Source organism: Thamnophis elegans, chromosome 1 (genome assembly GCF_009769535.1).
Source record: "Thamnophis elegans isolate rThaEle1 chromosome 1, rThaEle1.pri, whole genome shotgun sequence".
Taxonomy (NCBI): domain Eukaryota; kingdom Metazoa; phylum Chordata; class Lepidosauria; order Squamata; family Colubridae; genus Thamnophis; species Thamnophis elegans.
The window spans coordinates 64,890,120-64,902,743 of record NC_045541.1 but is presented as its reverse complement, the minus strand read 5'-3'; the positions used below and the strand labels follow the sequence as shown (position 1 = coordinate 64,902,743).

The window sequence follows — 12,624 nt, the reverse complement described above, 5'->3', positions numbered from 1 at the left end:
TGCCTGGAGTAAACCAGGGATAATGAAAAACACGCCAACAAAATGGAAGAGGAGCAGGACACATTAGAAAGGCCCCTGCCATACAGGAGCCTCTTGGAACCAGACAGACTCTCCTTCTCCTGCCCTTTTTTCCTTCTCCTTCCTCCTTTTCCTTCTCTTCCTTTCTCCTCCTCCTCCAGTGTGTGATTAAATTGAATCAGATTTGCTCTGCCAGAGCCAGCAAAGGAAAAACATATATAAACATAGAACAAGTTTTGTGCTGCGTAGTTTATTTATCTCTTTGCAGGACCAGTATTGTGTTGGGGGTGTAGGGCTAGGAGTATTCATTCTCTCTCTGTGTCCTCTCTCTCCATTCATTCACAATTACTAACTGTTCTTTGCTCTCTCGCTCTCTCTATCACCTGATCACCTGCCAGTTCCTTCTCTTCTGCACAATCTTTTGCAGGCCTTTCAGCAGTCCCTGTGGGACGGACTTGGGATGTGGCAAGGGATCATACTCCAGGCACAGAAGCTTTCACTAGTGGGTGTGTTGCCCCTGGCATCTTGCTCCTTTTCCTGGTGGCCTTTATATCCCACCTCCCTAATTAGGAGCTTCACTTCACAGCAGGAATGTGGGAGGGCTTGTCCCCTTCTGGGCCCAAATCTTCTACTCTGAGAGGCCTCGCTCACTTTCTCCTGTAGAGATCCTAATTTTCCTAGCCTACACTTGTAGGATTACCCCCAAGACAGGAAGGGGAAAACTTTGTCCAACAGAGCTTCAGTAGCATAGCAAAAGGGACAGGGGCAATCACTGAGCTTAGAGAGGCAAGCATCACCCACCCACAAGCAAGGAGTCCTGCTCCCTGAGGGTAGGAGCAACTCTGTGGCTTTGGTCCCGGAGGCAAGACTGGGCAGGTGACTCAGCCTCATTCTCTGGGCTATGCTCACACGTCCTCCCCTCTCCTCTGTCTGTGCATGGCCTGCAGGGAGCTCTCATTACTGCTGCAGCAGGCGGACCCAGAAGGGGCAGGAACTCACAGTCAGGTTGGGGTTGTAACTACACATGACTATCAGAGCACACACATATGTGGCTCGGGGCACGTGTGACCATGTAAAGGCAGATGGGAGTTTTCTTTTCAGGCAATGTCAGACCCTGTACAGGGGCAGGAAGCCTCACGTCTAGCACATGCATGCACATACCACACATACACACACACCAGAGGTGGTATTCTGCCGGTTCGTACCGGCTCACCCGAACCGATAGCGGAAATCACGGGTGGCCCTCCCCACTCGCTCCGGCTCTATGCCATCCCATTTAGGCCCTTTTTTTTAGCCAAAGCGCATGCGCGGAAGGCTGAGCGCATGTGCTGATGGGCGTGTGCAAGCGTAGCGAGCGAGTGCTCTCACACTTGCAAACCAGTAGGGAAGGTAAGTGAATACCACCACCACCACCCTCTCTCTCTCTCTCACACACACACACAGCTGCACCTCTCTTTCTGCCCTCCTCCTGCCAAAGGGCAGGAAAAGAAAAGAACAAAAAAGAAAGAAAAGAAAAGGAAGGGCAGAAAGGGAGCCGAAGGAGAGAGGCTTTGGGGAACAGAGGTCTTCTTGTACATTCAGTTGGGCGGGTGAGGTTCTCCAGTGGCGCTCTTACAAAAGGGGTGTGAGGGAGAAGGTGTGGGAACCGGCATCCCCTGATTTTTTGCACACGAGAAGGAGAGGGTTGAGATGGGTCAAGTCGCTCTGGGAGTTACAAGACCTACAGCATTTCGTGCTGCTGCTGCGTGGCTTCGCTGACCACCTGGAGAAAGACAGAGATTTCAGTTAAGAAAAGCCCCAAGGCCCACTGTCCTGGGCCTTCTCCCGATCAGGTGGGGCCTTTGCTTGTTCCCACCATTGGATTCCCTATTTCTGCTTTGTAGGGACAGAAGAACAAGGAAGACAACTACATCTGGCTACGTCCCTTCAGATGCATCTCCCGTTCCTTATTCTCCATAAGTCTCACACCAAGAGGGTGTGAGCTGTTCTCAGAATGTTCCCCTGCTCCATAACATTAAGGAATGACCCATTCGAGACTAGCTTTATTGATTTTTCCTGGGGTTTTCTATTGGGCAGCAGTGTTGCTAACCCTTCTGATTTTCATCAGGGCTCACTGTCAGCTTACCTCCCCATCACGTGTCTCGATCGTTTTGATGGTCACTGTTTTTTTGGTATGGACCTCAGAGCTCCTCTGCTCTGGGCTGGTCTCTGTAGGACAGAAAGGAGCATCACTTGATAATGAGTGCACACTGGCATGCATTTCATGGGAGAAAACAGTATTTGGAGAATTTGCCTGTGGCTAGGGATATTTTCTTCCAGGCTCACTGTTCTCCATCACGTGCTCACACCAAGACTTAAGAGGAGATAGGTGTTGTGGCCTGCCAACGGCTAGCAGAGCTGGCAGCAGATTTGGACAGTGAGGAGATTGGGAAGCAACATGGGCCAGTCCTGGAGTCTGGGGAAGGCTCTGATGAGGGCTCTGTGTTGGAGGTAGAGAGAAGGCCGGAGCCTTATGCCAGTTATCAGCTGCCTTCTGAGTCAGACATCGGTGAGGCAGACAAACAGCTGGAGCCTGTTCCCAGCGTGCGCATGGGCAAAGCTGCTAGATGAAGGGAACAGCTAAAGAACAGGGCTCGACTTGGGAGTAAGGCCACAGGTAGACGATGAATGGCCCCTCCCAGAGGAAATAAAAGAAGAGCGAAAGGGGAGTGGAGTTTGCAGGAGACAATTTGTTCACTTAATTGGTTCGTGACTCTCCGAGACTCCTTTCCAAGTTTTGCAGATATCGGCCTGGCTACTCTCTACGCCAGATAAGGTCTATGACTGTAAATCCTCCCTTGAAAGACTTTGCTGGATGTGAATGAGCAGAATTCACATTCAATTAATAAAAAGGGTTTTTGTCGGGACTAGAAGTTTGCTTCATGCTCTTGGGAAGCCCGAACAATAGGCATTATGTTAGCTCCATGTCCCTGACAGACATGCACCTCATACCGGCTCCTGCCAACCTAACTGAACAGTCTCGGTAACACAATAGCATTTACGCCAAAGTCAAACAATCTTCCAAGCTGTTCTTCAGTTCTACTAGGTTTGGCCACAGCATCAAGGCAGAGCTTAAATTTGGAACTAATATTACTGCAGCTATAACATTTACGCTTGATTGCCATGACCTTTTAGCCTTTATAAGAATTAACTGTAGAGAAAAAACAGCTTTAGGTGAGACTGGTTTGGAGTGGAAGGTAGACTGGGATGGATAATCCTTCCTTTGACTGAGTGTGTTTTGATCTGAACCTGGCCTATCTCCTTGCAGTTGTGAGGTTTCAGATATATTTGTCATTGCAGGCCCATTTCAGGAACTCCTGAGGTGGGAGGGAAGGTTATGGTCTTAGAAAGTGGCTCTGTGAGTGAGATGAGCGGTTTCTAAATTTGAGAAATAATATAAATACATACAGGGAGGGGCACCGTCTTTAATTGAAAATCAATCTCTTTCTCCCCTTCCTCTAAATGTGATCCTTTGAAACCCTATTTTCCTTCCAAAAACATTTCATTCGGGAATAAGCAGAGCAGATTGTGATAGGCATGAAAACACGTAATTCCATCCTCCTTTGAATCACCATTCTAAAGTGAACCTTGAGGATGGGGCTTTCCTCTGTTTCTGCTCCATCTTTAGCGTTACAAAATATCCCACGTGATTTGCATGCCCACAGATCCCTTTATCCACATAGACCAGATCCATGTCACTTACCTCGGAAGTTGATGGCAGAAAAAGTTTGAATGGGCAGTGAAATTCTGTAAAGAAGGGGAGGGAAAGGGAGGTTAAAATAACCTTGTCTTTTCTTTTCTGCTTTCAGATTTCCTATGTTTTAGAGCGGTGCCCCCCCCTCCCCCAAAAAACAACCATCATTATCCCTTATGGTCCTTTTAAAAATACCGCTTAAATTTGAACTAATTGTATTCTTCTGGGTTGCATACTGAAGTGTGGTTTCCAGTCTTCCTGTTGCAATTCTAAAATTTCATCGTCATGCACATTCAGCATTATCGCAAAATGAAAGCCCACTAGTCCAAACTGCTCAGCCAAAAGAGAAAAAAAAAAACATTTGACTGCAAGAGATTCACTGGTCTATTTCTTTCCCAACTGTCACAACAGAAGGATGGATTTCCTTCTTAGTCCCCAAGCACAAAGGCAGAGTTCAGATTCTGTGATAAGCCACGTCTCTTTTACTAGTGTTTCCTCACATAAACAGGCTAGGTTCAACACACAAAGCCACAGCAATGGTTGAATTAGCACAATAAACCAAACCAAGAAAGCCACTTTTTGGCCTCGTGAGATGTCTGATCTCAGTCCAGAATTGCAGTAGAATATTGTGTGGCAGTGCTAGACTAAGGCTTCACAATCAGGGTAAAAACCTGCTATTATTCCATCAGAAAAACTGCCTCCCACAAACCATCTATCAACCTTAATAGATTTAAGCAGCTACCCTTACAAGACACGTGCTCACCTGCTCTCTTCACCCTCCAGCAGCTTGCGGTAAGTGGCAATCTCAACGTCAAGAGCCATCTTGACATTGAGCAGGTCCTGGTACTCGCGCAGGTGCCGTGCCATCTCATCCTTCAAATGCCTGATCTCCTCTTCAAGCCTCTGGATTGTGTCCTGGTAATTGCCGGCCTCGCCAGCAAAGCGCTCCTCCATCTCCCTCATCTGCCTCATCAGAGATTCATTCTGGAAGTCAAAAGGAGGAAAGCAGTGAGGAGAAAGAAAGGAGGAGATTTCTAGCATTTTTTGTTGAATATAAAAAAGACACCCTCTCCCCTCCCATCCATTCAAGGGGCATAAGAGGTTGTTGATCGAGGCCATAGGCTGAGCTTTTACCAGGCAGCCTACATGAGGGTCTTCAGCTGGCCATGGAACTTAAACAGATTTTCTGTCAGGTTCCCTCAGAGATTATGAATGGCCTCTCCATCTGAAAGCTTTGGAAAACTACAGCTGCCCCCTCCCTGGGCAGTTTGCTTTTTCCATGCTTCATTTGTTATCAATGAGCATAGGGAAGAAGAAAAAAACTTTCCTCCCTGAAATGGTTCAATGCAAGTCCAGTATTCTGAATTTGACTCCATGATTAATCCGGCGCGGCAGCTCACTCACCGTGCCCTTGAGCGCATCAATCTCACAGGTGAATGATTGGATTTGATGCCGGTACTCCATCATCTCCTGCTTGGCTTGGCGAATGGCATCGTTGTTTTTATTTGCTGCCTGAGTCAGGTCAGTCACCTGTACATAGAGGGAAGAAGAGCAGATGAAGCACAAATGTAGATTAATTCGAGTGAATCCCATGAGTGAAAACTCACTCCAATCATCCCCAGTCTTTTAGCCAAGTGTTACTGCTTGTTCTCCCTACCTTAGATTTGTACCATTCCTCTGCTTCTGAGATGTTCTTTGCAGCGATGTTCTCATACTGGGCACGGATGTCACGCAGTGCTGCGGTCAGATCTGGCTTCGACACATCCATCTCTACCTGGACTTGTTGCTCTTGCAGCTGGGATTGAAATTCTCTAATTTCCTGGAGAAGTCACAAAGAGTGTGCCATCACGCCAATGCAGTAGGCAGAGGCTTACTAGCCACCTTCCCTAATCCATACTGGTTAGGGACAAAAGTTCTTGTACTCAAAAATATTGGGGACCATCAAACTGCAAAAGAAGGCTTTCAGATGTGACAAATCCTTCTCCAACATGATCTTTCAGAAAGTTATAAACGATTTCACCCAACACGCTAATCTATGGTGGATTAAATCATTGGGTTACTAAATTAAGCCAGTTCCCTGAGTTCACACAAGACATTGAACCTATTAGGCTAAACCCAAGGAGGACATTCCGACAGAGTTCACTTCTTTATTTGCTTACACACCGTAGACAGAATCTTGACAGACTAAACCCTTACTACTTTCGCCTTAATTGATACACCCTGGGAGATTCTAGCAAGTGGCTAGCCTTACTCTTTTTCTCTGTCTCCTATCCAGCTCCCAGCTGTGCTGCTTTTTGTCTCCCCACTACCACCCTTTTTGAAATGTGCTCCCTCCTCCTTGGGAAACTGCTGCTTCACTGTACAGTAGTCCATCACATCAACTCCTGCTCCATAGGCACCATCTCTTACAGAACCCAAAACGAATAATACTACCTTGGTTTACATCACGTGTTGGTAGGGTTTGCCCAACACGTTAGGAAACTTTGTGCCGTTGTACCGAAAATGTGATGCAACTAGTAGGAGAAGGTTGGTCTGATGACATGAAACCTTTGATACTTGATACCATCTTCCTTTTTTTCCCAATTAAGCTGTTATAGCTTAAATTCTGGGCTTGATCCTCAGCATCCCCTTCAACAGCCCCACCCTTCCTTCCATTCTAGAAGCCATCCTTTTGAGAAGTACTAAGACACGTGTACAAGACAGCTGCTTACTTCTTCATGCACTTTTTTGAGGAAAGCAATTTCTTCCTGCAATGATTCGATACGCCTCTCCAAGTCAATACGGGCCAGAGTGGCTGCGTCAACATCCTGTAACGGCAGAGAAAAGAGGAGCATGACCTCAGCAGTAATAATAGACTCAAGAGGTTGGTCCCCATTAAAAGAGCACAACTTCACAGAACAGGGAAATGATCTTAATTGCCATTTAACTCCTGAAAAGGCTGAGAGGTTGCGCCCCTCCCCCCTCTGATTTTTGACTGACAACATCTGGGAGTCTGGCCAATGACAACAATACTGGAAGTTCTGGAAGCCCAGGAAATGAGTGGGAAGGACCCCAACTGAACCGATTCACATGATCCTGGAACAAAAGGGCGACTATAATTTTCTAGCATCACTCCAGATTCTGGCAACCATAACAATGGTGGGGCAATTGCCTGAATCTCAAATCCAAATTCCTTGAAATGGAGGACAAATGCTGCTCTATTGTATTGTATGTATCCTTGAAGGAGCACTTAAACCACTCCCTGTGGCCTATAGATCAGAGGTGGTATTCAGCAGGTTCTGACCAGTTCTGGAGAACTGGTAGCGGAAATTTTGAGTAGTTCGGAGAATCGGTAAATACCTCATCTGACTGGCCCCACCCCCATTTATTCTCTGCTTCCCGAGTCCCAGCTGATTGGGAGGGAATGGGGATTTTACAGTATCCTTCCCCTGCCACACCCACGAAGCACGCCAATCAAGCCATGCCCACAGAACCTGTAGTAAAATTTTTTGAATCCCAGCACTGATATTGATCCTATTATGAATGATTCAAAACATCAGATAATTTGGAATATTCTAAATATTCTAGCAGAACGATAAAGTTCATATACACTTAAGGTTGCACAACGTTGTAGACAAAAGAGTAAGGGGTGTTGCAATTATTCAAAAAGGGGGCTATAGAAGGCTGGCAACTTGATGTTCTCCAGCAATCTTGTCTTAATTGTAATCCTAATAATTGCTTATATTTAGGAATTGAAATACCAATTGTCTACCACTTTGGAAAAGATCTGAGAAAGTGCTAAGGGGGTGGGGGTGGGGGAGAGAGACACACACACAGTATGCCTTCCCAGGAACAAAGGGGCAAAAGAAAGCTAAGCAGGCACTTTTAAATATGCCAACTGATATTTTCCCTTTGTGCTATTTTACAAATCTTTTCCTCATTTTCCAAGACACCCTGGAGGAAACATTTTGGACTTACAGCTCTGAAAGCAGCTAAGTTGTTTTCTGCTTCTTCTTTAAGATGGATTTCCTCTTGCAACCTTTGAAAAAGGGCAGAAAAGTGAGCATTGGGCAGACTGGAAAATCACTCAATGGTCTATAAACAGCATTGCCTTTCTCTCATGCTTTAGAAGTCAAGGCCAGTGCTTCGCCCTAAACCTCTGACACACTCCCCAGCCACTCTAGTAAGATATACATCAGGAACAGGCAATTCTCCTGCATTCCAAGGGGAAGGGGTGGGATCTGGCTGGTGGCCAGGCTGAGAATGGAGCAAGAACATGTCCTCTCATTGCCTGTTTTAGTCAAAGCCTTAAGCACAAAGGCATGAGCTCACTGATGGATAATGCTTACTCCCCCTTCCCTTTTAGGGTAGCACAGCTTTGCTCTAATGAGAGAAGCTGGAGCAGGAGCTGGAAGCTTGCAAAGAAGCAGCATGAAAACTCCTGGGACGCCCCTCGGCCTGGGATTCTGGAGATGACCCAATATGAAAGATATATAGGGTGTTGGGAAACAGACAGGCTACTAAGATGCTGAAACTCTGTCTTCCGGGTATTTTGACATGGGATTAGTGTAGCATCACCCAAGTCCATTTTTCTCCCTCACACAGAGGATATTCAGAATGTGGGATTATAAAGTCTTATCACAATCAGCAGGACAGTCATTGTTCAGAGTGGCTGAAGAAATTGAAGCTGTAACCTAATATTTCTATGGGGTTTGAGATTGGGAAAGATTCAGCTTCAGGATTTGTACACTAAAGTTAGTGAATCATGGCCCTGGAGTTCTAGTTTCCATATTCTCAACTATTGTATCCATATTTGTATATTTTTGTGTTTATAAACACAGCACCCACAAACCTTCAGTTCTAAATTGTCCAAGTTCCTGACATCTTAAACCAGATAGGTGCCTACAATTACAACAGCTGTTACTTCCAGCTGTTGTCATCTAGTGATAAGGCTTGCATAGGCAGTCTTCCATTTAGGAACTCTTTCATCAACTTGACCCTATCTCATGCCTCCAGATGTTGGCATGGATGCTGGTGAGATATGGTTCCCCAGATCATAAGGTCCCCAAGTTAGGAAAGGCTGTTTGGTAGCCACTTCCATTCCTTTTTATGTGGTTTGGGGGGAAAGAGCACAAGAAAAGGATAATGGATACCATTTGCTATATTGCTATAAGTCTGGGACCTTCAATTTGCTACAACCCAAACTAGAAAGGAAGTTCTTTTTTTAATTTTCCATAGTACTAAACACTCAAGCCAAATATCACAGTTGGTGTGTGCTATAAAGAACCAACAATTAAAATGATGATTCCCAAATTCAGTGCATATCTGCTCACAGTTCCAGGACATCATTCAAATGATATATTTATGTTTTTATTGTCCTGTAAGCTACTCAGGCTCACTTTCGATAATGAGATGGGAGGCTTAATAAATTTAATTAATGAATAAAATAAATATCTGATTGAAAGACTTTGGCCCCTTGATTTCTTTGTCTGAATTTCCCTTCTCTTATCTATATGTACTTCCTGTCAACATGCTCTGCCTTGCTCTCTGGCTGTTGCCTTCTTCTAGCAGGGTCCACTTGTGTCCTGTCAATCACAAGGGAGTTAAATCTGGAGGAAAAAAAGAAAGCCTCCAAGAGGATTGGCCACAGAGTAAGAGCCTAGGGATTATCCTTCCAGAAGCTCTCCTAATGAATAGACCATTTTTTCTCCAAATTGTTGAATTGTTTTCATCTCTCTCCTGCTGTTCTAGCATTATCCTGTTCCATTGCTTGTATGAGGTGTGCCAGGGCACATCCTGTGAACCCAACTACTGAACCCTACAGAGAAAGAAAACCGTGACTTAGCATGATTTATGAACCCAGCTATTACATAAGTCAAGCCAAGTGATGATCATTAGGGCTGCAAAAGCTGTTACTATACTGGTACAAACTGCAGGGGGTTATGAAGAATTTGCTGACATACAGTGAAGCCCACCATTAGATGACTTACTGGGAATCACGTTTCCTAATAAACTGAAACTGGATTCCCACCCACCCCTTCATGACTAGAAGAAAAGTTCTAGAACAAAGATTTATAGACTTGGAAGATGTGCTGGATAATATGGTATCTTGACACCTGCACTTGCATCAGCTCTTTAATGTACATTTTTAAAATGTACAATGAAGTCACTGTAGAAAAAGGATTTTATTACTAAACCACTAATATATTTAATGTGCAACCCCAGAAGGAAATTGGCTTCTGGCTCTCACATGGAACTAATTAATTTAAAAGTTTTAAATCCACCTTCTTTCTAATCTTCAGGATATCATTTTTCTTTATTTCAACTCTTTTAAAACTCCTAGAAATAGATCATCATCGTATGCTTGTGGCACATATATCCTGAGTTAAACAAGGACTTAGTTGGGACATAAATAGACAATTTACATCATGAGGGGGAAAAAATCAGAGCTACCTCATGGAAAGAGGCAACCAAAAGTCATCCTCACCTTACCATAAGAAGTCAAGAGTTGATCTGACAAGAACTTGTAAACAATTGTTTAGAGTATTACACCTCCCACCCTCCACCCAATCCCCTGTGCAACTCAAACGGAAAAAGCAGACCTAACTGGTATGGAATTAAACTAAAGATACCCCTCATTAGAAAAAGAACGCCAGTGTTTGATAAGGAAGAATCATCCACTCCCTGCATAAAGAAAATTACATGTGTAATTTTCCATGAGGTCCAAATCCAAAAAAAGATGTTTGACAAGTATAATTCAGTCTTTTAATCCATTTTTTCTAAAAAGGCAGGGATTGGTGACCTTACCACTGATTTCTTAACCAGCACACATCCCTGTGCCAAAATAAACCTCACAAATATTTTCTCAGCAGACTTTAAATACTGTGCTAGCCTTTCTAGTCTGGATGATCATTTTAACCCTCAAAAGCTTTCTTAATTTTCTAAAGATGGACATGTTTATCAGGAGAGGAACGTCATTGGACACATTCTGAGCCTTATTCAAAGAGTACATATTGTTGGTTCCCAGTGAGACAGAATATCTCTTACTAATTCTGATGGCAATTTCAGGTTAGAGCACAAGACATTTGCAACTTCAAGGTGAAAGTTGATCAGTGCCAGTTTACCCAGGGCCTGGCAAATATGACATTTGATGAGAGAGTTTTGCATTGCTATTTGAAAGGTCAGAATTGGAAGACCACTCTCTCTGGCTGTGATTTGCATTACCCTTTCCTGTTTCCTCCATCTCTGCTCTAGGAAGTGTTGTACCTGTTCATGACTAGGAAGAAACTTTAAATTTACAGATCAACGTAAATAGGAATGAGCTTAGAGAAAAAACAACAATATGGTAGCAAATCATGGGTCTCAGTCTCACCTCTGCTTCAGCTTCTGGAGATCATCTATCAGGTTGTCCCTTTCCACATCCACCCGCGCTCGCTGATTAGTCAGCAGCTCCACCTGGCGTCTCAGTTCCCTCAGCTCTTCCTCATACATCTCGGCGATGCGCGTGGGCTCCTTGCCCTTGAGTCGGTTGACTTCAGCCACCATGAGGGCATTCTGCTGCTCCAGGAAACGGACCTTCTCAATGTAATTGGCGAAGCGGTCATTGAGCTCCTGCAGCTCCACTTTCTCATTCGTACGGGTTTGCAGGAATTCCTGGTTCATGGCATCAGCTAGGGAAAAGTCGAGGACTTCGCCGGCACCTTGATAGGCCGAACGCATTGGGGCTGAGTAGGATGCGCGGAAGCTAGAAAGGGTGGGCACTGCGGCACTACGGGACACTTGGTATACCCGAGAGGAGATGGAGCTGGCAGAAGAACCCTTGGTGCCGAAGGAAGCCCTTGGGAAAGAAGGGGATGGGAAGGAAGGAGTGGCTGCCCCACCGCCGAAAGTACGGCGGTACGAGGAGACCCTCTGGGTGGAGAAGCTCATGGTGGCAGCAGCTCAGTGGGACAGGCAGGAAGGCAGCAGCTGTTCTGGGTGAGAAGACAGAATTGGGACAACAGCCGGAGCTCTGCCTATTTGTATCCCTGAGTCTTGACATCATCATCCAACAGCCCCCTCCTTCTCCTCTCCCAGTTTGGAACAGCTGTGGATTCCTCTGTTGAGTAAGGGAGGAGGGAGATAGATGGCAGCAGCCAGTAAATAATCATCGGACTCAGTCACTTTTTGGTTCTGCTTGGCAATCACAGCTGGTCCTTTCCCAGGAGCGGGCGTAGGAATTGACTCAGAACTCCAGAGAGGATGATGACGGTTAAGAGATATGAAAGGAGAAGCAAGGAGGGGATATAGAAAACTCTCCCTGGAGAGTGGAAAGGAGGTGGGACAGAGATTGTTGTACAAGACAGAAGAGAGCAGGAGATGTATTAGGGGGCATTTGTAGTTCAGGGGGGGGGGGTTCCGGCCGGAACTACTGCTGGTTTGCTCATGTGCGCACTTGATGCACTGTGTGCGTGCATGCGCAGTGCGATTAAAATTGTTCTGCGCATGCAGAGAACTGAAAAACAAGATGGTGCAGCTGATGCCGCCAACCAGTGAACCAGTTCAGGGGCATGGCAGGCCTGGGTCGCTGCCAGTTCCAATGACCCAGGCCACCAAACTACTACTGGTTCGGCCGAACCCACCACTGTTTATAGTCCTCCAAAGCCAAAGAAATAAGCTTTTTACAATCCACGCACAGTGTGCACAGACACCAAGATATTCCAGGCCAACAAGCTCTCCCACCCTGAAGTGAAGCCAATCTGAGAAGTATTTATAAAAGACACTGAATAAAGTTTTCCCAGCAAAGCAGAATCCCAGTGAAGCTACGCGTAGCTCAAGTCTAAAGAACAGAGCACAGGGGCTCTGCAGCCATTTCCTAACTACAAAGTGATGACAGCTCGTGCCTGTCCTGTCCT

General features: G+C 45.5%; 1 protein-coding gene across 1 annotated transcript; it reads right to left on the bottom strand.

The window, feature by feature from the left end:
• Nucleotides 1–248: 248 nt before the first annotated feature.
• Nucleotides 249–11,720, bottom strand: DES (desmin). The gene is made up of 9 exons (XM_032223934.1): nucleotides 11,103–11,720; nucleotides 7,709–7,769; nucleotides 6,463–6,558; nucleotides 5,409–5,570; nucleotides 5,156–5,281; nucleotides 4,515–4,735; nucleotides 3,761–3,804; nucleotides 2,144–2,226; nucleotides 249–1,780 (listed from the first exon to the last, which is right to left on the bottom strand). Exons 1-9 carry the CDS (start codon nucleotides 11,657–11,659, stop codon nucleotides 1,739–1,741), a joined length of 1,392 nt encoding a protein of 463 aa, XP_032079825.1. The 5' UTR covers nucleotides 11,660–11,720; the 3' UTR covers nucleotides 249–1,738.
• Between the last annotated feature and the right edge of the window lie 904 nt (nucleotides 11,721–12,624).

Coding starts and splice junctions, on each gene's coding strand:
- DES (XM_032223934.1), bottom strand. CDS start 11,659: ATGAGCTTCTCCACCCAGAGGGTCTCCTCGTACCGCCGTACTTTCGGC. Junction 2,227..3,760: donor TTCTGCCATCAACTTCCGAG/GTAAGTGACATG, acceptor TCTGTCCTACAG/AGACCAGCCCAGAGCAGAGG. Junction 1,781..2,143: donor TCGAGACACGTGATGGGGAG/GTAAGCTGACAG, acceptor GTCTTTCTCCAG/GTGGTCAGCGAAGCCACGCA.